Genomic DNA, 27,780 nt, shown 5'->3' with positions numbered 1-27,780 from the left:
CACAAGTTGGGTAGTAATTTAGACAACTATACTGAGATAAAGCAACAACCTGATTTTAAAGACAAACACTGAAAGTTATAGAAAATGAGTAAAGTTTGGGGGCTGGGGATAGAATAGTATTTACAATTCACACAGAAAACTGAACACTGCACCATCATTTGAATTCAAATGCTTATGTTCTACACGCATGCAACACAAAAAGATCAGGTTGCTATTACCTTCAAGAAAATTTCTGCAATAGCCAAGACAAGTGAATTCAAGTAACACCAAAATTTCCCACTTTAAAAAGACCGAAGCATATATTAGACAAGAAACTTTTGAAGGTAAAAGTGAGAAAGAAACCAAAAACACTGATTAATGATGAAGATTAAAGCTCATGATGAAATGTTAAGCAAAAACGGTAAAATTAAAAATCATACCTACACTAGTATAATTTTACTAAATACAAACAGACCTCAAAGACAACAATGAAAATCAAATTTCCTCCTATTTTAACCTTAGTCCTGCTCTTTAAGGACAACAACTATGCAGTTTCCTCTGAATCCTTTTGGAGATTTTTTAATAAACTTGTTTTAGGTTTATGTACAGTAAATACATACTCCTTCTTCGGTAAGTCTATTTCATACTCTGCCATTAACCCTTTGTACCACTGTATTTAATGAAGTGTAATCTGGAATGTTAGCTGGTGATTACAATTACTTCACGGGACTAGTGGGAGCAGTTCCTCAGGGGAGTATTGTCCCTTTTCCTTCTGAAGCAAGATAAGGCCCAATGAAATGCGAGCTGAGGAAAAGAGTCCGATTTTTTATGAGTAAAGGGAGCATTTAGAGCATTTCTACTTTCTTTGTCAATATTTTATTCTGTCTCCAGTACAAAATGTATCCTTCATAACTCCTTCTAATATAGCCACTACCTGTAGCTACTACCTGTACCAGATACCTGCACCTTCCATGCCAAGGCCACCTCTTAAGAGGCATGGAGATGCACCACCCCGGTCTCACTCTAGGCACGTGATCACACTGCAGTAACAGAAGGACTGTCTTAAACTGAACCATACATAACTCTCGATATTCTAGACCAGCCAACAGTACTTCCATGCTTTGCAAGACCTTCAGTGGCCCTGCTTAGGCATGTCTAGAGGAAAGGAGAGAAAAGACCCTTGGGTATATGTGAAATAAATTTGTGAAAGTCAGTTATACAAAGAGCCAGTGAAATGAATTATGTGCAAACTTAACAGACTAAACTGCATTTCAAGGAGAGTCATCCAAATTCTAGCTCCTTATTTCCAAGAAATGCCTAAAACTGAGATGCTTTACCCCTCAAAATGCATACATATTATTGATTTCACCGTTTGATAATGTCTACTGCCTTAGCCTATCACTGAAGAGCAACTCAGCTTAAAATATACATCGATCTAAATTAAGAAAAGGTATAAACAACCCACATGGAAATAGCAATGGCAGACATATATATAGGAAAAATAATCCAGTGAAAAAAATTAAGCAACACATATGTACCATTTTAGAACAACTATATGTACTAAATCTTTAAAAACTAGATCCAATGAAAAATACTGATATACTCAAAATACTGCTGAAATGATAAAACCCTTTCCTAAAATAATTGTACTGTCAATTCTTCAAACTTCCTATTTTCCTGGTGCCTCAACATCCCCATAAATAAGCTGTGAGCACCTCGCCCAGGTGACCAGGTGCACCAGCATGATAAGGCTGGTCCCTGCCACAAGTTCTTTCTGCCCTCCTGACTGTGACCTAATGACATGCAAAACACCAATGAAATCCCCTCATGCCTTTACTTGTGTATTCCATACAAGCCCTCAATTAAGGCACCTGCCCCTGGGTCCTCATTCTCTCTCAGATTCCCACTGTTTGGTTGGGCCTGCCCTGGGTGCTCCTCCCATATGGCCCCCTGCATGGTGTGCCATGCCCTACCACCTCCCCCACCGCCCAGCTTCTAGGACCTGCGAGTATAATTAGTCTCTTTCACTTTCATACACCTCCCTGGGGTGTTCACATCTGACTGATCATCAAAAAATCCCATTTTAAGAAACATTAATTATTTCCTACAACACACAGCAGGTATCCCTAGTCCTAAATCCATACCCTTTGGCCCAGTGAGCTCCTTAGAATAACCTAGGGGTTGTGTGGGGGGGTGGGGCTTAGAATTTGAGACAGTCAGTACAGAGGTCATTAAGACCAGAGTGACACAGACCTTGGCTCAAGTCCCCATTTTGCTACATATCAGCAGAAATCATGTAAGTTTCTTAACCTCTCTAAACCCATTTTCACAAATATAAAATGGAGATAATCCTTCCTTACAGAACAGTCACAGGATGAAATGAGATGAGATGGGAAATGTAAAGCACTTAAAAAGTGTCAAACACATTAAGAATTCAATAAAAGTAGCCATTATTAGGGGGGAAAAACTGTTTAAAATCAGATTCACTGTTCAGGAAAAGAATGGGAGCAATATGGTTAAATAATTTTGGAACACCAAACACCATGTTTGATCTACAGCATGGCATTTCACATAACATGCTCCAAGAAGATGCAATTTCTATACTGCAAAGTAAGTGCAACAGTGGTCCCAGCACCATGGGATCTACTGATTGTATCACACATGGCATGACCCAGAAGCTGCTGGCCTAGTAAAGTACTACCAACAGCAGAAGGCACAGGTGAAGTGCAAACTCAGAAGCAATACTCTATGAAGATGGAATTCCATCCTCCATCCTCCAGAGACTCAGTGTACTCACTGAACCAAAAAAAATTCTATATGGTACTATGTAACAGGACAAATATATGAAGAACCAAGGAATCAAGGAGTAGGATAAGTGGATTGACTTACCATCACTCCCCAGGACCCACTGGGGGCTCTGTGCTTCCAATGGTACACTTTCACCAAAGAACAAAGCAGAAGTACCTATAAACTAGACACCATGGCTGCTTCCTGGGCACTTCAACTTCCCTGTGCCCAGGGACCAGTAGGAGAGAGAAGAGCCATTATCATGACAGGGGTAATCGACCTGACATCTGGAATAGGTAGTGTTGCTTTTACACAATGGAAGCCAAGAGGAGTATGTGTCGGTGAATCCAGGTGATCTACTCAACTGCCTCTTGGTATTTCCTTGACCAGTTGTGATAAATGAACAAGTGCAACAACTCTTGCTTCAAAAGAGCATGACAATTTGGACTTCAGATCCGTAAGGAATGAAGGTCTAGTCACACTACCATTTAAGCTGCCAAGATCAGCAGAGTTGGTGCTCGTGTGCAGCAATGGGGACTCTAGTTCATCCTATACCTTCTGCTCATTGTTTCCCCAAGGAAGAAACCCACTGGGATCTAAGAAGAGCTGGTTTCCAACATGTATGAGGAAGTAGATCCCAGGGATGCAAGGAGTAGACTGTGATATACCATTACAATGAGAGATTTGTGTATCCTAGCTGTTGGGAATGCTATTAGACTGACAACTGTCACTTCCTTCAGGGTCTGCCTCAGCCACAGAGAATTATCTTGCCCATGAGCACAACTCTCCCTGGAGAATCCACATCAAATGACTGATCACAGAGGGGAATTAAGGCCTAGCCAACCAAGCTGGTACCCAGTGGGACAACTCTGACAGGCCACATTTGCTCCAAAGCTCTCCGTCAGGTTGGCCAAGGCCTTAACTGGGCCCACATTTAGTTCACGCTCTTCCTCTCCTTCCCTTCACAGGTATCTATCCCTAATAAATACCCCATACACCAAAATTCCATCCCAGTACCTGCTTCTAGATATTGCAACACATGACTATTAGATGCATCTAGATCAATATTCAACTAAAACTGATATTCCAAGAATATATATGATGTTCATTTTGTGTTTCCCATACTTCCAACAGTTCCCAGTTTGATAGGTACCCTCATATAATACCAAATTGCTCTCTTCAGTGTCACATAGTCAGCAACTTATACATCTGGCAAGAAACATCTAAGTAATAATGAAAGATGAGAAAATAACTGGTGCTCATATGGCCACAAGTTGGTCACAACTTACTTGTACCGAGGAAGGCTTTGGAACAGTGGTTACCACAGTAGTTCCTATTGGTGCCAACGGTTTAACAGGTGCCACTGCCACCTTCTTGATTAATTGTGAACTAGAATTCTGGGTGGGAGGGTGGGGGGCAGAGAGAATACAGAGTCATTAACATTAATAATTTAAAATCAATCAGTACTGAGACAAACATTAAAACACTATACCACAGCAAATGTCTTTGTTATAACTGGTTTTATAACCCTAGGGATTTTGTGTACATTTTCTACTATAAGCTTCACTGGTCAACTGGCCAGCTGACACTCATTTCATATTCTTAACGTAACAACTGGTTAAACAAATAAATACCATAGTATTTCAGCATTAAAATCTTGAATTTTACTCTTTGGCTCCCACATAAAACATCCTATTTAATGTATGATTATAAAGAAAAATCTGCTAACCTATCTTCTGAACTCCCAGCAAACAAGAAAGGGAAGGAGCAGCTATCATTGACAGATACAGTAATAGAGAAAATGACTGGCTAAGAACCTGGAATCAAATTGGAAGAGCACAAAACAGGGTGGGGGGTGGGGGGTGGTGGCAGAAAATGATATCACACATTACAATGAAATCTTCTGTTAGGATGAGGCTGATTCATCAAGAAAATGCTATACTACCTTCAGCATTTTCAATTTAACTAAAGAAATTTAACCCATAAAAATACATTTTTTAAAACTCTAGCACTCAAGATAAGCTTCAGTTACCCTAGAAAGATTATCATGTATGTAAAATAAATCATTTTTTAACAATGCCAAGTTAACGAAATAGTAAGCAGATTTCTGAATTTCTTACAGGTAATTCCTGTAAGATATGGATAAAAATGAATACTATAAACTGTAGTGTTGCTATTTTACCACAAATTAAAATTGAAGCAGAATGGTTATTTTCTTTACATTTAGAGATGCAAATAGCCCTCTGAATATTCCCTTGAAGACTACAAAATTTTGAGAATGAAGATTAATTTTTTATCATTTGTTAAAGTGGCAGTTTATTTTTATTTATTATGTAAGGAGGGGTTAGGCTTATTTATTAATTCATTTATTTTTTAATAGAGGTACTGGGGATTGAACTCAGGACCTTGTGCATGCTAAGCATGTACTCTACGGCTGAGCTATACCCTCCCCTCTGAAAACCATGTTTTTAATTTTTACCAAATGACAAAAATAAAAAATCTTGATTGAATTAACATATTCAAAGAAAGTCATTTAATTCAAAAAATTGAGCAGAATCATTTCTTCTATTATTTTTACTGGCAAATACATACACATTTGTATGAAGATAACAGCTGGGAAACTAAGGAAGACGAAAAAAACTTTAAGGTATATTACCGGCACTGTGCAGATTTTGACCGTTTGAGTGTTCGTTGGTACAGCTGGCCTTGAAGTTATGTTACTTGTAGTCTCGGTTCTTGTTACAGCTTGCTGAGGAGATACCAACATCAACTGACCACTATTACTTTTGATCAAAACTGTTCCTATAGTTGAAAGAAAACAAAATGTGAGCTAGTAAGTGAAGCATAATCGTCATATATTTTGTTCTCCCATTTCTTTCAATGCTATAAAATGCTCTGAGGAAGTAATTAGTTAGTATATACTGAATTTCATGTCTACTAATTACCACATATAATATGGAAAAAATGTTTTCACTCTAAACTATTTAAAATATTAAAAGCCTGGGTAAGCACATGGCTGAGATACTCCTAAAGAAGGCAAAACACGTTTCCTTCATGACACTGAACTATTTATTAAGCCACAGTAGGTAAGATGGTATAGCACAAGACTACACAAACTGACCAATGGAATAGAATATAAAACTCCCAAATAAACCCCCAACAGCACAGATAGGTCATATCAAATTTTCCTAAGAACACTGTAGATCAGTGAGGAAAAGAGTTACTATTCAATAAATAGGGCTTGTTCAATTAGTTATCTATATGAAAGATGAAAAGTTTCATACTATACACAAAAATCCAAGGACATTAGGATACAAAGATAAAAAGTAAAAACTATTAAACTTTTTCACAATGTAGAAACTGTCATTCTGAACTTGGGATAGAAAGGACTTTTTTAAACAAGTAAAGCTTGATGCATTCAACTATATTAAGAGAACTTTTGTTAGCAAAAGACATCATAAGGTAAAGTGATAAGCTACAAAACTGGAGAAAATTTTAGTTCACATACATTCAAAGAAAGAATATCCAAAATGCACAAAAGATACACCAATATCAATGAAAGGGAAAGGCAAATTAAGACCACAGTGAGATATCACTTTATACCTACCTAGACAGGCACAAATTAAGAAGTCTAATGACAACATTAAGTGTGAGAGAGATGTGCAGCAGCATCTGGATGCTGGTAATTTGGTACAGCTGCTTTGTTCAAATCTACGTGATTATGCCAAACTGGTTCCCATTTGTATACCATTTCACCCAGTGTTTCCAATCTAAAGAAATTCGTGTACTTGTAAGTAGGAGACACAAACAAGAATATTCGTAGCTGGAGTTAGATTTCTGGAATGGCAGCATGAAGAGCTCAACAAAGTTATTCTCCAGCAAAACAAGCATAACTAGTGAAAATTATTTTTAAAAACAATCATTTAAGAATAGATCAACAAGATTATACTGTATAGCACAGGGAAATATATACAAGATCTTGTGGTAGCTCACAGCAAAAAAGAATGTGACAACGAATATACGTATGTTTATGTATAGCTGAAAAATTGTGCTCTACATTGGAATTTGACGCAACACTGTAAAATGACTATAACTCAATTAAAAAATGTTAAAAAAATCATTTAAAATCTTTGGAAATTGCCCTAAGGCGTTGAGAAAATGACTAGACAATTATTAAAGAGGATCTACTAAAACTCAGTAAGAACAGCAAGAATCTGTGGCATCTGAACCACGACCCACTCCCTCTCCCTTCTCAGCTCGGCCAGCGTGGCCAGCACAGGGCCTCCCTCTCTCAAGCTCCCTGGGAGGCATCTTCCTGGGAGGAGAAGGCCACCAGCATCGCTCATCTCTGCCACCCCAAGCTACATACAACAGAGAACAAATTTAAGACAAGTGCATCCAAGAGTTTCCAGGCTCCTTGTTCCACTCATTCCCACTCATAAAGGGAAGACTCTATGCCAGAGATGGCATACTAAGAATACTTGGGCCCCGATCACCTTCACCCCAGTTCTTTCAAAGGGTGGAGGTTTCATGCTGGAAGAGGTAAGCAGGGAAGACCAGAGGCTACCACCTATGCCCAGTACCCCACTCCTAAAGCAGGGTTATCATTCAGAAAGGACCATGCCAAGGTCCTGGGTCCCTGCTCCAAGTATCTCCCTAGAGAAACTATTTCAAACAGAGTGTGGGAAAGGTCAAGGCTAAAGGCACTCTCAAATACAATAAACAATTAAGAGGCTATTGGTAGCTTCATGACAGATACAAGCTAAGCCATAGGCCTTTCTCTAGTTTACCAGAGAGAACAAGATAAAAAGTCAACTAAGAAGGGCCCTTTTGGGGTCAGAACAAACCTCAGACAATAACCTCAAACACTATCTCTCTAAAGGAGTCCATATTTAATTGGATCAGGCTATAGAGCAAGTTAGGCCCCAGGGCACTGTTGAAAATAAGAGAATAACTGGCTGCCAATGAGTGGAGACTAATAGCTAGGCGTGATACCAGCAGAGGCAGAAAGCTTAATAGAGAGATTAGAGAAAGAAATAGTGAAAAAGAGTCCTCTGTCATACCAGGGTGGCTGTGCTTATGCCCAAGGCTGTACTCTGTGGTGAAAACAGACTTCACTAAAGTAATCCACCCAGACATTTAAAAAATAAACAAATAATAATAACCCACTCTAGGGAGTAAGGACCAGTATTTAGAATTGGTACAATATACTGGTTTTGAATAACAAATTACGACACATGCAAAGAAACAGAAAAGTGTGGCACAGAAAAAAAAAATTGGGGGGGTGGGGGGCAGGCAACAGAAACCTGTTATGAGAGGGAACAGATGTCAGATTTAACAAAGACTTCAAAGTAACCGTTATAAATATGTTCAAAAGACTAAAAGAAATCATGGTTAAAGAAGCAATGGAAGATACGATGATACCTCATCAGACAGAAAATATCATTAAAGAGATATTATCTAAAAGAAAAGAAATTCTGTAGTTAAAAAGTACAATAATTGAAATAAAAATTTCACTAAAAAAGCTCAACAGCAGACTTGAATGAGCAGAAAATAGGTCAGTGAACTTGAAGATAGATCAATAGAGATTACGCAGTCCAAAGAGAAAAAAAACTAAAGAAAAATGAACAGAGCTTCAGAGAAACGTGGGACAGTGATAGGCACACCAGCACAGGTATAATGTGAGTACTAGGGAGAGGGGAGGGGGGGGAGAAGGAGACAGAGAGAGGGATGTGGGAACAGAAAAAATTATTCAAAGAAATAATGGCTAACAATTTTCCAAATCTGATGAAAAATAATCTAAACTTCCAAGTTGCTCAACAAACTAGGATAAATGCAAAAAGAGCTACACCAAGACACATTATGATAAAAATGATCAAAGACAAGAAGGAAATATTTAAAATAAGAGAAAAATGTACAAGAAAACCGCCCCCTATTAGGATTAACAGCTAACTTCCCATCAGAACAAATGGAGGCCAAACAGCAGTGGGATAGCATATTCCACTTGCTGGCAAAAACAAAGTAAAACAAAACTATCAACAAACAGTCAGTTACTCATCAAAAACAGCTTTCAAATAAGGAGGCAAAATAAAGATATTCCCCAGGTAAAAACTTGGAGGATTGGTTGCTAGCAGACACAGAATACAGGAAATACTAAATAAAGTTCTTCAGGCTGAAAACAAGAGACCCCAGAAAGTAACTCAAACTCACATGAAAAAGGGCACTGGTAAAGTTAACTTATAATTTTACAGTATAACTGCATATTACTGTCTTGTCTTAGTTTTTTAAAAACTGTATAGAATAATATATATAATTGTATCACTGAATCTATAACATATAGGAATGTAATATACTTATGAACAATAACACAAAGGAAGCAGGTGGGAGCAAAGTTGTATTGCACTAAGGAAATGACTTCAGATGGTAACTCAAATATACAGGAACAAATGAACAAAACCAGGAATGGTAAATAAGAAGGCAATAAAACAAATGCTACAAGTACATCCTTGTGTTCCTTTCTTCTCTCAGCACCTTTAAAAGATATAAGGTATTAACTATATAACAAGGTATTGTTGGGTTTGTAACATATCTAGATGCAATATATAGAGCAATAATAGCACAAAAATTAAAAAGGAAGTGAACTAAATAGGAGAAACGTTTCTATAGCTCACTGAAGTAAGTTAATATAAATGTGAAGTAAATTCTAGTAAGATATATACTGTAAGCTCCAGAGCAACCACTAAAAAACATTCACTTGATGCAAAGGAAAGAAGGAACAGAGGAACAATAACAAAAAAAGGAAACACCAGAAACAAAAGTAAACAGCAGGCCTCCACGTACAACTGTATCAGTAACATTAAATGTGAATTGATTAAACATCCAATCAAAAAGCAAACAGATTTAAAAACATAATTTAAAAACAGGATCCAACTACATGCTGGCTACCTAGGACACACTTTAGACTCAAAAATAAAAAATGGTTAAAGTAAGAGGACAGAAAAGACATATCATGCAACAGCAACCGTAAGAAAGCTGGAGTAGCCACACTAATATCGGACAATAGATTAAAACAAAAAGTGTTACTAGAGATAAAGACAGTCATTTTATAATTAATAAGACAGCCAATGAATCAGGAAGATTTAACAATTATAAAAATTTACACACCAAACAACAGCCCAAAATATATGAAGAAAACCTGACATAAACGAAGGGAAAAATAGATTACTTGGGAGACTTCAATACTCCCCTTCACTTTCTTTCAGTAGAAGATAAACATCTAGACAGAAGATGAACTAGGAAATCAAATACTTGAACAACACTCTAAATCGACCATACCTAAACACATCTATCTACAGTCTACTCTACCCAATAATAGCATTCTTAAATGTACATGGAACATTCTCAAGATAGACTACATGTTAAGACATAAAACAAATTTCAATAAATTTAAAAGGACTGAAATCATAGAACATGTACACTCTAACTACAATGGAATGAAATTAGGAAGAAAAAGAAATCGGTGAAACCCACAAATATATGGAAAATAATTACTCCTAAATAGCCAGTTGATCAATTAAGAAATCACAAAGGAAACTGGACCATACTTTGATACGAATGAAAATGAAGATACAACGTATACTCAAATTTATAAGATGCAGCTGAAGTAGTGTTTAGAGGCAGATTTATACAGCTGACCCTTTAACAATGTGGGGTTTAGAAGCACTGATCCCCCACACCCTTGTTCAGTTGAAAATCTGTATATATCTTTACAGTTGGCCCTCTCTATTCAACAGAAGTTCTTTAACCACAGATTGAACCAACCACAGATGATGCAGTACTATAATATGTATTTACTGACAAAAATTTGAGTATAAGTGGACCTTACACTTCAAAAGTGGTTTGAAGTGTAGTTCAAGCCTGTGTTTTTCACAGGTCAACTGTTGTGGTAATTGTTATTTTAAAAGGAAGATTCAAATTAGTAATTTAACTTTCTATCTTAAGATACTGGGGGGGGGAGGCAAAATAAAAAGTAAAGCAAACAGATGAAAGAAAATTAATGAAGATTAGAGCAGAAGTCAACAGAATAGAGAATGGATGAACAGCTGACAAAAGCCAAAACAAAAGCTGGTTCTCTGAAACAGGTAACAAAACTGACAAATCTTTACACAGGCTAACTAAGAAAAAAGGAGAGAAGGCTCAATCTGCTAAATTCAGGAATGAAAGAGGGGACATTACCACTGATCTTACAGAAAGAAGAACAGGTGAATACTATGACCAACTGTAAACCAATAAATTAGATAACTTACATGAAATGGACAGATTCCTAAAACACACAAACTCAAGAAAATAGGCAACCTGAATAGACTGCTACCAAACAGAGATTGAATTAATCATCAAAAAAAGCATCCATGTGACAAGCCCAGTTCCAGATGGCTTTGCTGGTGAATTCTACGAAATATCTAAGGAAAAATGAATGCTAATCGTTCACAAGTTCTTCTAAAACTTAGAAGAGGGAACATGTCTCAATTCATTCTGTAAGGTCAGTATACCCTGATATTAAAACCAGACAAAGACATCACAAGAAAACTAGAGACCAACATGCCTTATGAATACAGATGCAAAAATTCTCAACAAAGTACTGGCAAACTGAATCCAGCAACACAAAAAGTGTTAAATTCCATGACCAAATGATATTAATCTCAGTATGCAAGGTTGGTTTAAGACACACAGTTAATACCATACTTAATGGTGAAATGCTTTCCCCCTAAAATCAGGAACAAGATACGGATATCTGAAATGAAGAATGAGACAAGGATGTCTAAAGTCACTGCTACTTCTATTCAACACTGTACTAAGAGCTCTAACCTGGGCAATTAAGCAAGAAAATGAAATAAAAGCCATCTAGAAGAGCAAGAAAGAAGTAAAATTATCTATACACACATATTACAATCTTATATGTAGAAAATCCTAACAAATTCATGAAAATACCGTTAAAACTAATAAGCGAGTTCAGCTAGGAAGCAGGATAAAGAATCAATAAAATAAATAAAAATCAACTGTATTTCTATAAACTTCCAATGAATAAGTGTAAATGGAATTAAGGGGGGGGGGAAATCCATTTACAGTAACATCAAAAAGAATAATACAGTTTAGGAATAAATGTAACAAAATAAATATAAAACCAATACCCTGGAAACTACGAAACGTTGTTGAAAGAAATTAAAGAACATTTAAATAAATGGAAAGACATTCCATATTTGTGGGTCAAGAGACTTATACTTACCTTGCAGGATTGTTAAATGGATCAAATGAGACAACACTTTTGAGCGAATTAATGAATTTTAAGTTATTGGTAGGTATTGTTATTAATGCCAAAAGATTCACAAGCTTTGAGTCTATTTAACTGAAATGGGAGTTAAAGTGACTACACAGCCTTTGAAATCTAAACAGTGGATGGCGCACGCATATGGTGAGCACTAAAGACTACAGCCTTCCATTTCATGAAGTCCAGAAGCACTGTAACAACTATGGAGCAGATGATCACGTAATATCCCCTTGATAAAGCCAGGGTGGAAACAAGAACCAAGAGCTTATTCAGGAACTGATTCAGGAATTCGAGAAAGATGCAAGACCTATGACATGTCTCAGCATGAAGAAGTTGATGAAAAAGGACCTAAGCTATTTCATAAGCAACTGTCACAAACTTCTGTACAGTAAGACTGGGAAGTAGAATTTATGAAGCACAGTCTATGACATAAAAAAGCAATCAAGTCCTTACTCATCACTCTCAAACACATGATAGAAGAGACAGAATACCAAAAACAGAAAAGAGTAATAGTTTGGCCTAAATCCTGTAAGTTCACAAAGAGAAGACTGAAGAGATCACCAAACACATTTGACAGACAAATTTTCAGAGTTTTGCTACAGTTTCTTTCAGTTCCTCACAATGCCTCCCTTTTTGTTTCCAGCCTTATCTCCTTAGAAAAACCTGTGGTGCATATTTATATACTTTAAAACTAGTTTTCACAGAGGAAATTATGAAGTAAAAAGAAATCAAATACTTAGTATTCACTACCTACGAAAAATCAGAGCTGACGTCTACGTAATTTAAGAATCCTTAAGTAATCATCTGCTAATCCTCAGTATATAAAAGAAATAGTACAAGACTCATAACCTGTTGAAAAAGTAACTTTAATCAGTGTTTCTATTTCATTACTAAACTACTGGTTATCTTATTGTGCACCTATGAGAGCACAAATCTAAGGATGCTCTTCTGCCACATGTCAGCAGAAATTCCCAAAAGCTGCCCTTCAAAGTACTTCCTCACCTCCTCTCTAAATAACAATTCCTGAAGGCAATTTACCTCCTCTCTTTTATGGGAGTTTCTCCGTGGCCAATAGCACAACATGTTTTCGTGTAGTGCATACTAGGCTGTGGTCCTAGTTTGCTGCTATTTTGCTCTGATAAGTTTCAGTTTTGGTTTCTTTGTGTAAAAAAAGGATCAGGCTCTAAAATTCTATAAATCGCCTTTTAGCACTGCTATTCAAAGAGGCATATTTTACAAACACACACCAAGTGGTAAGCATAGCATTGGGGAAAGAGCAGAGTTAAACAGACCTAGACTCAAATTCCCTCTGACATCTGAGTTACGTGTCATTGGGCAAATAATTTACCCTTACAGACTTCTTTCCTTATTAGCTAGTTATCTGTTATGATCAATAAACAGAAGGGTACAAACAATGTATAAAAAGTGCCCAATAATATAATGTTGTATGTCAATTTTACCTCAATTTAAAAAACTGCTTAGCACAGTGCACCCTCAATAGGTGATCAGTTTCCACTTATCATCAAGTTTTCACTCTTGAAAAGTTTTTCTCTCTCAATACTTGGATTGTTTCTAAACAAACTTCACTGACTAGATAAGAATTTCGTTTTCAACATATTAGGGGGTAATCTCATTCAAACACATTCATAACTACTTTATAAGAGTGCAGACAGGATTACAATTTAGAATAAGCAGAAAACGTATCCAGTGGTGCATACAGCCTTAAGTATATGTACCCCTGTACCACACAAAACTGAAACAGAACTTCATCAAAGGTGAAGAAAATCTTTCCACAATGTTCATGACCAAACAGAACATTAGCTACAAAAGAGCCCCTCTCATTTTGCTAGGGGAAACTGAAATCATGTGAATCAAATGCTTCCATATCTTTACCATATTTGCTGGTCAGAGTTCCAATCGCTGCTAAGCAAAATACATAGAAGACAATATAATTATGAGTGAGTTTACTCCAAAGATAAGATATGATTTTTTCCCTCACTGAAATTCCAAGCGACTTTCATTTGAGGAAAGAAACAAAGTAGAACTCTCAAATATCCTTCAGCATATTTACGTATATGATCACAAAGCAAACCTTTGCCTCAACCATGAAAAACTGTCCAACAGAGGAAACCCTAGGATAAAAAGTAGTCGCAGACTCATTAACTGTAGCATTCACACACTGCTTCACATACAACAACCGCACGGCTCTGATCTGTTTGTCAACTCTGGCATTTACTCCCTGTGAGAAAGATTCTTCTAATTGAAAGTTAAAATCATCACACGTACAAAGATTGTGCTATTATCCATTTCTGCTACTAGAAAGCAGTAAACTTATTTTGGCTTGATTAAATTTAAAATTCTCTTTCAGTCTTAACACACAAGTACCTTTTAAAAACACTTTTTTTTTTTACATCGTAATCTAAGCGTGTGGATAAAAAAAACTGACTTTTTCTCCATATGAAAATAAACTTGGCGATACTCCATCTTTTCTCACTTAAGAACCAATGCCTCAAAGGCCCTCCCGAATAAGCTGCTCCAGCTTTTACTGTATCACTTAGCTGGAAAGATGCTTTCCTTAAATATGAAAAGGAAAACTGCAATACGAATTTATATTGCTTGTAAAGTCAAATCACTGCCCCGCAAAGTCAAGATTATGAAAGGTTCTCTTGGCTGACTTTTTAAGAACTACCAGAGAAAAGGTGCAGTCTCCGGCTGCGACGTTTCCCGCGTCACCGCTGGCTGGACCGACGGGTAAGCTGGACAAGGTGCGCGACATACCTGGAGGAAGCTGCAAATTAGCAGGCAGCTGGATTGTTGTGGTGTTGGGGGCTTTCACAGCGACAATCTGAGGAGCTGGCAGCCGAGGGCCGCTGCTGAGTTTAGGAAGAGCATTGGCAGGAGCCACTTTGGTCACCAGGGTCCCCACGGGGGACCGCAGGGGCTGGGACGCCACGGACTCCACGCAGACACTGACAGGAGCCTTAGTCACGGCGCCCAAGGCTACCGGAGTGCTCTCCACCCGGACGGGCAGAGCTGCGGCGGGGGCCATGGTCACGGTCCCGGAGGCGCCCACACCGGCGGTGGGAGCGGCGCCGGCCGGTTCTGTGAGGCCCGCGGGCATCCCCTAGGTAGATCAGCGGCAGCTGCGCCGCAGCCGTTCCGGGAGCACAGGCGAGGGGAGGCTCGACAAGCGGCAGCCGACTCCAGTGCAGTTCCGGCTCCACAGCATCGCTGAGGAGAGGCGCCGGGGCCGCGACACAGGAGTCAGTGACGAGCACCGGATGGACAGCAGGACCCCCGGGTCCCGGACCTTCCTCCCGTCCGCGCGGCCCCTCCGGTAGCCACACCTGCTCGGCCGCTCGCCGCCTTCTCGGCGGCGCTCACACGTGCGTCGGCTCAACCCGGCGCCTCAGCCTCAGGACCAGATGCAGCGGAGCCCGGCAGCGCGGCTCCCGGAAGGGCGTCACTTGGACTCCCACCTCCCAGCAAAACTGTGCGCCGCGGATCCCCCGCCAGAAATTTCAAAACTCCAAACCCGGAGCGCCCGAAAGCCCCCTACGCGCGCTCAGCACGGCCCCGGCGCGCGGCCACGCCAGCCATGTTTATATAGCCACGCGGAGACCTCGCGCCTGCGCATAGGGCGCCGCCGCCGCCCCGGGCTTCCCCCGGAATCCGGCCGTGCGATTGGTCACAGACTGGAATCGCGCTCGTGGCGTCACGAGGGACGGCTCCAGAGGGCGTTAGACTCTTACCCTGAATCCCGAGGAAGGCGGGGCGAGTTGCCAAAAACCTACCACGTGGGAAGGGGAGACCGCACTCCGAAAACTGCGGCATCCGCGTTCTTCTTTCTCCTTGGTATCCCAGTTGCGTGTTCCTTGAAAAGCCAGGACTTAACTCTCCACAGGCTTCTACTTTTTAAGGAAAAAATGTGGAGGGCTGATTTCAGAGGACGGTTACTCAGAATTCAGTCACGCTTCCTCACTGTTTTTCTGCGAGCTTGGCTCCAAAGCGTCGCTAAAATAAGCATTACATTTGACAGTGAAAAAAAGTCTATTCCTTTCTTTTAAATGTATAAGAATGGCGTATAATTTTATCTGTAAAGTGTGCCTATTTTCAAATAATTAATTTAGAGTTGAGCTGCCCCGAGGGAAAATCTTTTTCTTCCTTCGTGCTACTGTAGATGTCTCCGTCACCTCTGAACTTAGTTTACGTGTCTGTCTGCTTGAAAACTGGGACAGTATCTTTTGATTCTTACATCCTCAGATTCCAGCACTTAAATCTTAAGTGCCATCCTAAAATACTCTTTGAATAAGTGAAAAGTGTGTGGTGAATGAATCAATAATACAGTCAAATATGGGAAAACTTTCCCCTTAGAGATCTAGTCAGAGAAGATGCCTTGATTTCAGGCTACTGTCATAATACATGTTTGTAGGAACCGACACTAAAGGAGATTATGCAGGGAGGCAGGCATCTAGCCATTTACAGCTTCTGGTTACCTCCCTCCCTGTCTATTCCAACGGACAGGATCCACAGCCTTCATACTTCACTGCGTTTGCTGTCCCCCATATCTCAGCCAGTCCAAATCAAGAACCCATTTCGTGACCCAAATCAATCGCAACTTTCCCCATTTTATGAAAACTTACTTGATCACTTACCTTATAGAAAATTCTTCCAAGTGGAGCTGAAGAGAAGAAAACTGAATTTATTGAGCACCTCTTGTGTGCTGGTCACTAGGAGATACATTTCCTTGTTTCTTACTTTTTTTTTTTTTTGTAAACAACCACTTCATTTTACTGACTTAAAAAACTGTAGTTAAAAGAGTAATTTAGCCATGAAGCTGGGAATCTAACCAGTCTGTATGATGCCAAAGTACATCTCTTCCCACTACTCCACAAATGTCTGATTCACCATATATCCCACACTGCCCCTGGCAAATCACCTTGCACAGAAAAGGTATTTAATAAATATCTGCTAAGTGAATGAATTAAATGGAGCCGTGCAACATTTTCAGTGAAGTAAAACCATCTAGTGCGTTTGAATCTTAGACCTGCTCTTTACTAGCTGAGCAAATTGTTTAGCCTTGGTTTTTCTCTCCCCATGTAGCGTAGTTAAGTAAGTGCTTGAGGAAGGGAGGTTCAAAGTTTGCTCTGAGGACTTTCCTTTTCTAAATTTCCATTAGACCCCACCCCCAACTCACATACCTTATTTAGGTATGTAAATAGTCTCTCTCAAGTTAAAGAGAGGCTTGACTGAGGAAGTATACTTTCTCTTTAAGGTGACCTTGAACATTTTTCTTTTAAATGTTTATATTTGCTTTAGAATTTGCCTCACTAATGAGAACTTTAATTTTCTAGTTGCAAAGAATATACTCCTCCTTACCCAGCACAGGTAACTACTGTCCTAAATTTGGAGCGTAGTAATAAGTTTATTACATTTTCTTCCTATAGAAACATAAAATAATAAAACAGGATACATAGGAAGGCAAAACGCATCCTGTGTCTCTATTTATGTAAAAAAAATGCGGAGGGAAGATTATACTTTGATTTAATTAGGTTTATCTATTAAAATATTTGTAAAATTAAAGAATTGAAAAATATGTATTTATTTACCTTCTGTCTTAGTCCAAAGTACTAATCCTATTCATGAGGGTTCTACCCTTAGGATTTAAGGACTTCCCAAAGGCCCTAATACTAATACCATTACCTTTGGTAATTAGGATTTCAGAATACAAACTTTAGGGAGACACAAATATTCAGACCGTAGCACCTTCTAAAGGAGGGACTAAGTCGTTAATTGTCCACATATTCTGCTCATCAATTCAGGTAATAAAACAAAACTGAACAAATACAAAATGTATGTTCCTAATATTTTACTAATTTACACACACACACAAACCCAAATTAACTAGGGCAAAACCAAAAGCTAAAGTTACAGTTATTGAGTGGACAGTGTAAATTATCCTTATTATCCATTTGATTTTCAAAGTGCCTACAGTCTCTTCACAAAATGAAGTTCACTATAGAATTTAAACAGGAAGCCTTCTTTATCTGTGAAATGAGATCAGCTGAAAAATCTGCCTGAGAAAACATAACTATTTGGCTAAGACGGCTATGGCCCCAGCTTCAAAGTGAGCCAGAAATGCATGCCTTCAAGTTCTATACCTTGAACCTAGTCCAGTATCTGTGTTTTGCATCAGAATATTGAAATACTTTCTGCAACAGAACACCACTCTGTTATTCCTTTCCTCTTAAAGGAATGTGGCTGAAACTTTTTTTAAAGAGTTTTGACTTCATTAATGATTTCCATTTTTGGTGCCTTCATTAAAGGTTTAATGAAGTCTAAGGCACTTTTTAAAAATTTTTAGTATTTGAAAGACATGCTCCTAGAAAAAGTGGATATAACCAAATGATCATAACATAAGAGATCCATTCACACTATGGAATATTAATCAGCCATTAAGATTTACACTTGTAGAGGTACGTTTATGCAAACATGATCATGGTATATTGTTAAATGAAAAAAAGAGGTTATAAAATAGTATACAGAGTATGATTTCATTTTTTTGTAAATTAAAAAAAAATTTAACCAGTAGCAGATTAGATATATGCTCAGAAGAAAATCTGGATTATACACCAAACTGTTAACAGAGGACATGTTTGGAGACATTCTAAATGATCTTTTCAAAAAAAATTTCTCTGTTTTCTAATTCTTTTAACAATGAATGAATAGTGTTTACATGATCAAAAATTAACACAAGCTTTTTCTCAAAATATGTACTCTTAGTGACAACTGAAATCTGTAAACACAGCTAACTACTCCCTAATCTCCTCCCCATAGCATCCAAGAAACTTCACTGAACTTCAGGAAGTGGGGTACTTTCCACTGGCCCATATACGTAACTACAGGAATTTCCCAAGTGTCCCAAACTGTCTCTCAATTTCATGCTTTTTCATACACTGGTTCACCTCCCTTCGAAGACCTTCCCCATTTGAAACATGTTCTACCTAAACAATTCTATTTGGCCCTCCAAAGGCTATAACCTATGAATGAATTCAGTGCCCTGTTCTTCTCCCACAGCACCTTACCGTAACACTTATATTGTAGTATCCAAGTTGTTTTTCTTGTCTGTCCTCTCTCACTAAATTGTGAACTTCCTGACAGCTGAAACTGTGTCATGTTCATCTCAGAACCAGAAGAGAGAACCTAATACACAGTAGACAGAGTATTTCTCCAATTCCTGTTCCAATCCCAACCTCCTAGGGGCAGGAATTCTGTCTTGTCTGTGTATCCCGTGTCTAACAGGAGGTTAGTATTTCAGTTTCTGTTCTGTCTGTACTTTCCTTGGGGGATAACATTCTCTTCCATGGCTTAATTTCTATCTATATGTTTATGACTTCCAGATCTATCTGTCTTTGGTCCTGATTTCCAGACTTACGTGGACAGCTGCCTACTGTCTTCAACTAGATGTCCCACAGGTTCAAGCTAAACCTAACATGACATCTTCAAACCTGCTTTTTGTCCTATGATCCCTATTTCAGTGAACCAATGAACCCCCTTCCAGTTGCCTAAGATGTAAAATTAGGAGTGGACCTTGAGTTTTCCCTCTTTCTCACCTTTGTTTCAATCAGTCAATAGATCCTGTCAATCCTGGTGTCATATCTGTACTATCTCTGTAATCCATTGGCTTCTCTCATTTCTACCATCACTCTTTTAGTTTAAATCCCTTTGGAGTTGAAGTGCACTCACTTAAATTATGCCAACTGGGCCTTCTCCATGCCTCCAGCATTGCGCCTCCATTCTATTCTCTAGAGAGATTCTATTCTATTCTTCAGATTTTTTCCCCCCAAAATGTTCCTTTAAGCATTAACATTATAATTATTATCATGACTCTTTGATTTAGGATTATTTTTCTTTCTTCCTAAAAGGAACCTAAGAAGAAAATAATTTCTATTTTTAACTATTTATAATTCCATCATTCTGGCTGAATTCTCATGTTTGCATATTACTTTCTAATCCTTGTCCATTGTATACTTGCTACTATGTGAAGTACCAGTATGATTTTATATATAATTTAGAACTTATCTTTCCCTTAATAATTTTCCATGCCTAAACATTCAAATCAAGTAACTTACATAATCCCATACTTCTAAAATCTCTTCATGATCATTTTATGCATAATATTTATTAAGCAAAAACACATAATTGTTTGCACAAATTATTACAAATTATGATAAACGCTATGAAAGAAAAGAACATGGTGCTTCGAAAGAGGCTAATGGGCAGGGCCTAATATAGCCAAGGGGCTAGGGAGGTATTCCGGGAATTGAAAGAATGCCTGTGGGACTGAACTAGAGGAAGAGTGGCCTAAATGACCTTTGGAGAGGCCAAATGGGCTCGACCCCCTTCAAGGCTTAAATGTCATGTGATGTGCAAATGAAAGCAATTGAAATATTTAAACAGAGGAGTAAAATGAATTAATTTACACTTCAAGGCCTTTTATTTGAAAATAATTTCAAATTTAGAAGAGAGCTGCAAGAAATAGTACTCAAAACTCCCATATCCCCTCCATCCAGATTCACATTTTGATGTGTTCATTTGCTCTCCCTCTCTTTGTGTATAAGTGGGTGTGAGTGTGTGTGTGTGCGTGCGTGTGCGCGCATATACAGTATATATACACGCTTGATCCTCATTACTCACACTTTCCAAATCTGCCAGTTCACTTACTTGCTAAAATTTATTAGTGCCCCCATGGTACTTGTCAGGTCTTTTGCAGACGTTTGCAGAGCAGGAACAATTTGAATTGTTCGATGCACACTTTCCCAGGTGAGCTCAAACAAGGTGGTGCTCTGCCTTCTTGTTTCAGCTCTCATACTGTAAACAAGTGTCCTTTTCGCAGTCTGTCTAGTGCCATGTTTTACATGCTTTTGTCCTTTTTGTTGATGATGATGTCACTAATGATGCCCAGGCACAGTGCTTAAGTGCGGTCTAGGTTCCTAAGCGCAGGAAGGCTGTGATGTGCCTTACGAGAGAACAGATGCATTAGACAGACTTCATTCAGGCGTGAGTTGTAGTGCTACTGGTTCTAAGTTCAATGTTAATAAGTCAACAGTATATATTAATAAGGTGTCCTTAACAGAAACACACATAAAACAAAGTTATGTATTGATGGGTAGTAAAAAAAAAACTGTTATAACCAGGAGCTTATAGAAACCTAACTCTGTGTATCTTCCAGGAGCGATTTTTGAGTATTTGTTAATTCAGTGTTCTGCGACTTAATAGAACAGAATCTTCACAATGAGAATCAACTCTAAATACACTTTTTCCCTGAACTGCTTGAAAGTAACTTGCAGACACTCCCCACTATTCCAAATATTTCAATTTATAATCCTAAAGACAAGGAATTACTATAACCACAGTACAATTAACAAAATTAGGAAATTTAACATTGATACAACTATTTAGTCAACAGATATTAAATCAACAGATCTTTTTCAATTGTTGCTATTTGTCCCAATAATTGATTTTTTGGGTACTAATAATGTTTTTTATAGCAAATTTTTTCTAGTCCAGGATCTAATCTAAAATCATTCATTGCATACAGTTTTATCTCTCTTTAGTCTCCTTTAATCTAGAACAGTTCCTCTGCCTTTGTTTTTCATGATATTACCATTTTTGGAGAGAACAGGCGCTTTATTTTGTAGAATGTCATTAACTGGGTTTGCCTGTTGTTTCCTCGTGGTCAGATTTAGGTTATGCATTTTGACAGGAATACTACATGAATGATGTTATGTCCTCTGTGTCACATAAGGAAACATGATGTAAATTTGTGTTCTTATCATTTACCTTAAGTTTGATCCCTTGTTTATGTTGATATATGCCAAGCTGCTCACTGTAAAGTTATGATTTTTCCTCTTTGTAATTAATAAGCAGTGTGGTGGAACATACTTCAAAACTGTGTAGATATCTTGTTCTTCATCAAGCTTTGCCCTATTAATTTTAGCATCCATTATTGACTCTTGGCTGAATCAGTTATTACTATGATGGCAGCAAAATGGTGATTTAAAAAAACTCATTACATTATTGTTTGCCAGTCTACTGAAAGTAGTTTTCCCATGTCTCTTATGTATGTATGAGCATGGATTCATGCATTCTTTTTCAGTCAGTGGGCTATGATCAGTTATTGTCATAACTTATTTTTATTCTCAAATTGTCCCACATTTAGACAGTAGGAACTCCTTTGTTTCTTGTGTCCTTTTGCTGTATCCTTGTCATTTTCTGAGTAATGTAAGTTCTTAAAAAACCATTCTAGTTATTATATGGAGAATGAACTTGGGGAAGACAAAAAAGGCAACAAAGAAACTAGTTGCATGGCTCTTGTAGCCGACCAGGTATGAGATGAGGGTGGCTTGAAATAGGGTGGTAGCAGTGGATAGGTTTGAAATGTATTTTGGAGGTAAAAATCTGTGGGTATTAGTGGTAAACTGAGCAAAGTAGCTTAGGGAGTGAAAAGTGTTAAGAATGACTCTTGTTTCTACCTTTAGAAACTGGGTAGATGGTGATTTCATTCACAGTGATGCGGAAGACTGGAGATGGAGCAGCTCTGATGGGAAAGATCAAGATTTTAAGAAAAATCAAATGGAACTTTAAAGTGAAACAAACAAAAAAAGAAAGTGAAACAGAAGCTAGGTTTCTATCACATTTCTACCTGCACTTCCTGACACAGTATGGATTATACTTGAAGTAATGAGACTGGATGTTATCAATGAAGGAGAGAAGGTACAATAAAGAGAGAAGAACTCATATCAAACCTCAGCATTTAATGGTATCCATTCTAAGTTTCAACAAGTTCTTCATTATATCTTCCCTATACTCTCAAGTAATCCCACCTAATGTATTTCATCTCCTCTTCTCTTTTTTTATTTCAGAAACTTCTGAATGAGAAAAGATTTCAAGTTTTCAAGACTTAATATTTGTTGACTTCATCATCCCTACAGCTTTATATACATTAGATCTGGGTTTAAACTTAGATTTGCAATGTCTCTTAAGTATCAAAAATCTGAGAAGACTTGCAGTAAAGCAGCTGTTTTCAAACTTTTTCATCTCAGGAAACTTTTACACTCTTAAAACTTACTGAGGACCCCTAAAATCTTTTGTCTGTATGAATTATATCTATCAATATTTACCATGTTAGAAATTAAAACTGAGAAAATTATAAATTATTTCTTTATAGATCCATTTAAAAATACCAATAAAAGCCTCATTACATGTTATATTAGTCAGGGCCCATTCAGGGGACAGATATCACATCAGTTATTTGAAGAGGGAAAATTTAATATAAAGAATTGTTAGTTACTAGAAGGTAGTTAACTACTGAAAGGAGTAGAAGAGGATCCTAAGGCATCCACAAGTAGCAGGTGCAAAAAAGCATCTACTCCTTTCAGCTAGGAGGAGTGGACATTCAAACACTCCTCACGGCTGAGATTCAGACCTCCTCAAAGAGGTCGCTGAGCACACAGCCTGGCAGAGATGAAGAAATGTGCCAGAGAGAACAGGCTGTTGCTGATCTATAAAGCCACTGAAGGTGGGGAAAGCATGGCCCAGGGCTGTAACTGGAGTTCATTTGCACTTAATAATAGTGGAGGGGGAGGGTGTAGCTCAGGGGCAGAGTGCATGCCTAGCACACAGGAGGTCCTGGGTTCAATCCCCAGTACCTCCACCAAATAAATAAATAAATCTAATTAACAACCGCCCCTGAAGAAAAAAAAAAAAAAAAAAAAACCTTTAAATAATAGCAAGTACCAGAATGCAGAAGCAAATAGTTACCTTTTGCAGTAGCTCTGCAGTATGGCCTCAGCGCCCTCTACTGGGGAAGTTTAGCATTTCATTAGCTGGCAAAGGAGAAATGTTTCCAGGGTCCAGAGGAAAGAAGAGGGCAAAGATTTGTAGCTGAGAGACAAAAAATTGGTAACTAGCACACATATTACCATACATATTTTACAACATTTCATAAACATTTTAAATGAAAAATAACTATAGTCTTTTTTTAGCCAGAGATGCTCGCAGATGCAAGTATGAAACAATTACTAGACAGTATGAAACAGGTCACAACAAAGAGCTTTGGAGACACAGAGGACAGGCCTCTAATCAAGCCTGAGGAAAGGCTTCTTGGAGAAGACTACCTGGGTGAGTCATAAATTTCCAGCGTCAGCTCAGTCAACAAAAAGGAGGAGGAAAACAGTCTTTTCTGTGAGGAGAAGCGTGTGTGTGCTCCCCAGATCAGTCATATACGCAGCCCCTTGCAAGAGAACTGCTTTCCTGGCATGAAGGGCATCACAGGGTGGAACTACCTGATTTCAAGCCACTGGCCACTGCTGGCTGGACAAGGAAGCTGGCCCAAGGGCAGCCAATCCTTTGGCCACAATGACCCTGGCCAGGCCTGATGCAAAAATATCAGCTAGTCCAAACACATTTATTCCTGCAGAATTGCAACTGGGAACCTTGGAAAGAGAAGGGAGGTTAACTATGGAAGCCACATGATCAAATTAAAAGAGAGGCTAGAGAGGCCATAATTCACATGTATAGGCTAGAAGGTTATAAGGGAAGAGAAACCACGAGTTAGAATAAGCAAGGAGTTAAAGAAAGAAAATGAGGCTGAGAAAGCGAGAGTCAAGAGAGAACAGATGTGTTGTAAGGAACTGACCCTATTCAACATCAGAGTTAAGACTCAAAAGCTCTTGATGCTGCTATTCCTAGAAGGCAAAATGATGTTATTGTTTCTAGTTTTGTACTTCCCCATGAGAGCCCTTATTTCCTTGAATCCTTACTGGAATGTTGTTTCTTTTAACCAAAAAATCTCAACTGAAACGGGCATAGCGAAAACACGACACAATATACTCCCACATATGGGAAATGGCAAACAGAAGTTTATTCACCTGCAGCATTATCTGCAATAGCAACACCATGAACAGTAAGTTCATCAACAGAAGACTGGTTGAGAATTTAACCTTACATCTGTACACTGGAAAGAATGATACTCTCATGGGAAGATCCTCAAAGCTATGTTAACTGAAAAAAATCAAAGATACTGAACAATATATAGTCTGCTGCCTTTTGCATTAAAAGAGATCTTCTTATATGTTTGCATATGTATGGAATATTAATGGAAGTATAATGAAAATATCAGTGGAAACATATTGATTACATGGGTTGCCTCCAAGAAGAGAAACTCAGTTACTGGGGGTCAAAAGTGAGACAGTGTATTTGTACCATTTTTTTGTGTTTTTATTTCATTTGTACCATTTAAAATAATATGTACCATGTATATCTATTATTTATTAAAAGTTAATGATATAAAAATTTCATTTCAATGTGATTATTACATTCATTTCTTCTATTTATTTCCTATATATGCCCCTTGAAATCAAGATCTTAAATATTCTAGTCATCTGTTTTCTCTATATGCAAATCACATTGCACCTGTATAACTCTCTATTAAAAATACAGTGAAAAAAACTTATAATTTTTAATCAGATGAGGCATTTTTGACCCCTCAATTACCACTAAAAATTTATGTGGAGGTATGATAAAGTAATTGCTTACTTTGTTTCTAAAGGAATCTCAATGTATGAAATCTATATATTTCAATTAAATATGTATATTTAATATACATTATTGACGTACATAATTGAATACTTATATCCAATTAAGTTACATAAACCATGAGAATGCCTGGAATGAAAAGCCCTAAGGAAACATGAGATTAAGTGGGTTTTTTTTGCAAACTTGGAGAGTATTTATTTCAATCACATCCTTTTCCAAAGATCAAGCAGAAATTTACTAGGTTCCAAATGGTCTTTTAAAACTTACTGTGCAAACCGCTGATCTGCTTCCTAAGAGAATTAGTCATGATTTCATTTCAAATGATGGTGAGACTGTCATGTCTTTCATTACTTCACTCACTTGTTTTCCTCAACATGACCAGGAATAAGGGAAAAAGAAATTTTTAAAAAGAACTGTGCTAACTTAGTAATGAAGCGAAGCTGTCTCTAGCTCTGTTAGACAGGGGAATATTGTAATGAACACTCATACCACCATTAAAGACATATGATGTGGCCAGTACAGTTGAAGCCCCTTGTATTCCCTTCTCTTCCAACCATTCTGATTTTGCTTTTTATTTTTATTATATATGGATACATTCATAGACAACAAAATATAGTTTGCTTTTAATTTTTCTTAATGTGCTTCTGAAAGTCAAGATATGCATGTTTAAACTTCCTTACAACTTTTTTCTGCATTGGATGTTTTTGGATTTATAACTGTGAAGTACATAATAATTAAGTATAGATAATTTACATGCACAGTTTAGAGAATAATGAAGTGAACCTGCACATGTTCACCACCCAGCTTTACAAAAGCCTTACTGTTCTTGTGCATTCCTCTCCCTGGTGCCCAACAGAAGTACTCACTGTCCTAAATTTTGCAACAACTATTCCCTTGCTTTTCTTCAGTTTTACTTCATTGTATCTGTTAAACACTATATTTAGCTTTGTAAGTCTTTAAGCTTTCTATAAACATTCAATTGTGTTTACACAATTGGTTTCAGTTTTTGCTCAATGTTTTGTAGACACATCCCTGTTGATACATGTAACTGTACTGTCTTTTTCCCTGCTATATGGTATGCTTCTGTATGAACAAATCACAATTTATTCATTCTCTTATTGATGAATATTGGGTAGTTTCTAATTTTTTTTGCTATCACAAACAATGCTTTTGCATGTGTTTTTATGCACATACAGTAGAGTTTCTGTAGACTGTATACCTCAAGAGTGGAATTAACTGGCTGACAGGCACATGCCTTTTTGACTTTCTAGATCGCACTACCTTGCTGCCCAAAGCAGCTGTCCTAAGACTAATAGCAGTAGATTGTTCTTTTGGCTCCAAGTGCTCAGTAACATTTCACAGTTTTGGTTTTTTTTTCAACTTAAGTATAGTCAATTTACAGTGTTGTGTCAGTTTTGAATGTACAACATAATGCTTTAGTCATACATATTCTTTTTCATTACAGGTTACTACAAGATATTGCATAAAGTTCCCTGTGCTATACAGTAGAAACTGATTTATCTATTTTATATATAGTAGTTAGTATCTACAAATCTCAAACTCCTAATTTATTCCTTCCCAACCCATTCCCCTCTGGTAACCATAAGTTTGTTTCTGTCTGTGAGTCTGTTTCTATTTTGTAAATAAGTTCATTTGTGTTTGTTTAGATTCCACATATAAGTGATATCAGATGGTATTTTTCTTTCTCTTTCTGGCTTACTTCACTTAGTATGACAGTCTCCAGGTGCATCCATGTTGCTGCAAAAGGCATTTTTTCTTTTTTATGGCTGAGTAGTATTCCATTGTGTGTGTGTATGTATATGTATTTATCACAACTTCTTTATCCAGTCATCTATCAATGGACATTTAGGTTATTTCCATGTCTTGGTTATTGTAAATCATGCTGCTTGAACATTTCACCAACACTTTATAGTCATTTAAAATTTTTGCCAACTTTCGTGGGTGTCTCATCATAGTTATAAGATGCATTTCCTTGATTAGTGTGGTAGAGAATCATTTAATAAGCTCCTCATAAAGAGAAAATCATTCAAGTTTCCTCTTCTGTGAACTGCCTGTTTAAATGGCCCACC

General features: G+C 37.7%; 1 protein-coding gene and 1 long non-coding RNA gene across 2 annotated transcripts in view; both read right to left on the bottom strand.

Annotated features, from left to right (window-relative positions):
- TAF4B (TATA-box binding protein associated factor 4b) overlaps positions 1 to 15,702 on the bottom strand; it is an 84,015-nt gene extending 68,313 nt beyond the window's left edge. Inside the window, exons 1-3 of the mRNA XM_006187169.3 lie at positions 14,870 to 15,702; positions 5,423 to 5,568; positions 4,056 to 4,163 (exon numbers count right to left, since the gene is read on the bottom strand). Of these exons, the coding sequence (XP_006187231.2) occupies positions 4,056 to 4,163; positions 5,423 to 5,568; positions 14,870 to 15,212 (597 nt within the window). The 5' untranslated portion in view covers positions 15,213 to 15,702. The remainder of the gene's footprint in view (positions 1 to 4,055; positions 4,164 to 5,422; positions 5,569 to 14,869) is intronic.
- Positions 15,703 to 20,565: 4,863 nt separating this feature from the next.
- On the bottom strand, positions 20,566 to 24,038 carry LOC116659664. Its single transcript, XR_004315035.1, has 2 exons — positions 23,915 to 24,038; positions 20,566 to 21,110 (listed from the first exon to the last, which is right to left on the bottom strand). It is a non-coding gene; the product is annotated as an uncharacterized LOC116659664 (long non-coding RNA).
- Between the last annotated feature and the right edge of the window lie 3,742 nt (positions 24,039 to 27,780).

This window comes from Camelus ferus, chromosome 24, assembly GCF_009834535.1.
Source record: "Camelus ferus isolate YT-003-E chromosome 24, BCGSAC_Cfer_1.0, whole genome shotgun sequence".
NCBI lineage: Eukaryota > Metazoa > Chordata > Mammalia > Artiodactyla > Camelidae > Camelus > Camelus ferus.
The sequence above is the reverse complement of the archived record's forward strand: the minus strand, read 5'-3'. Positions and strand labels throughout refer to the sequence as shown.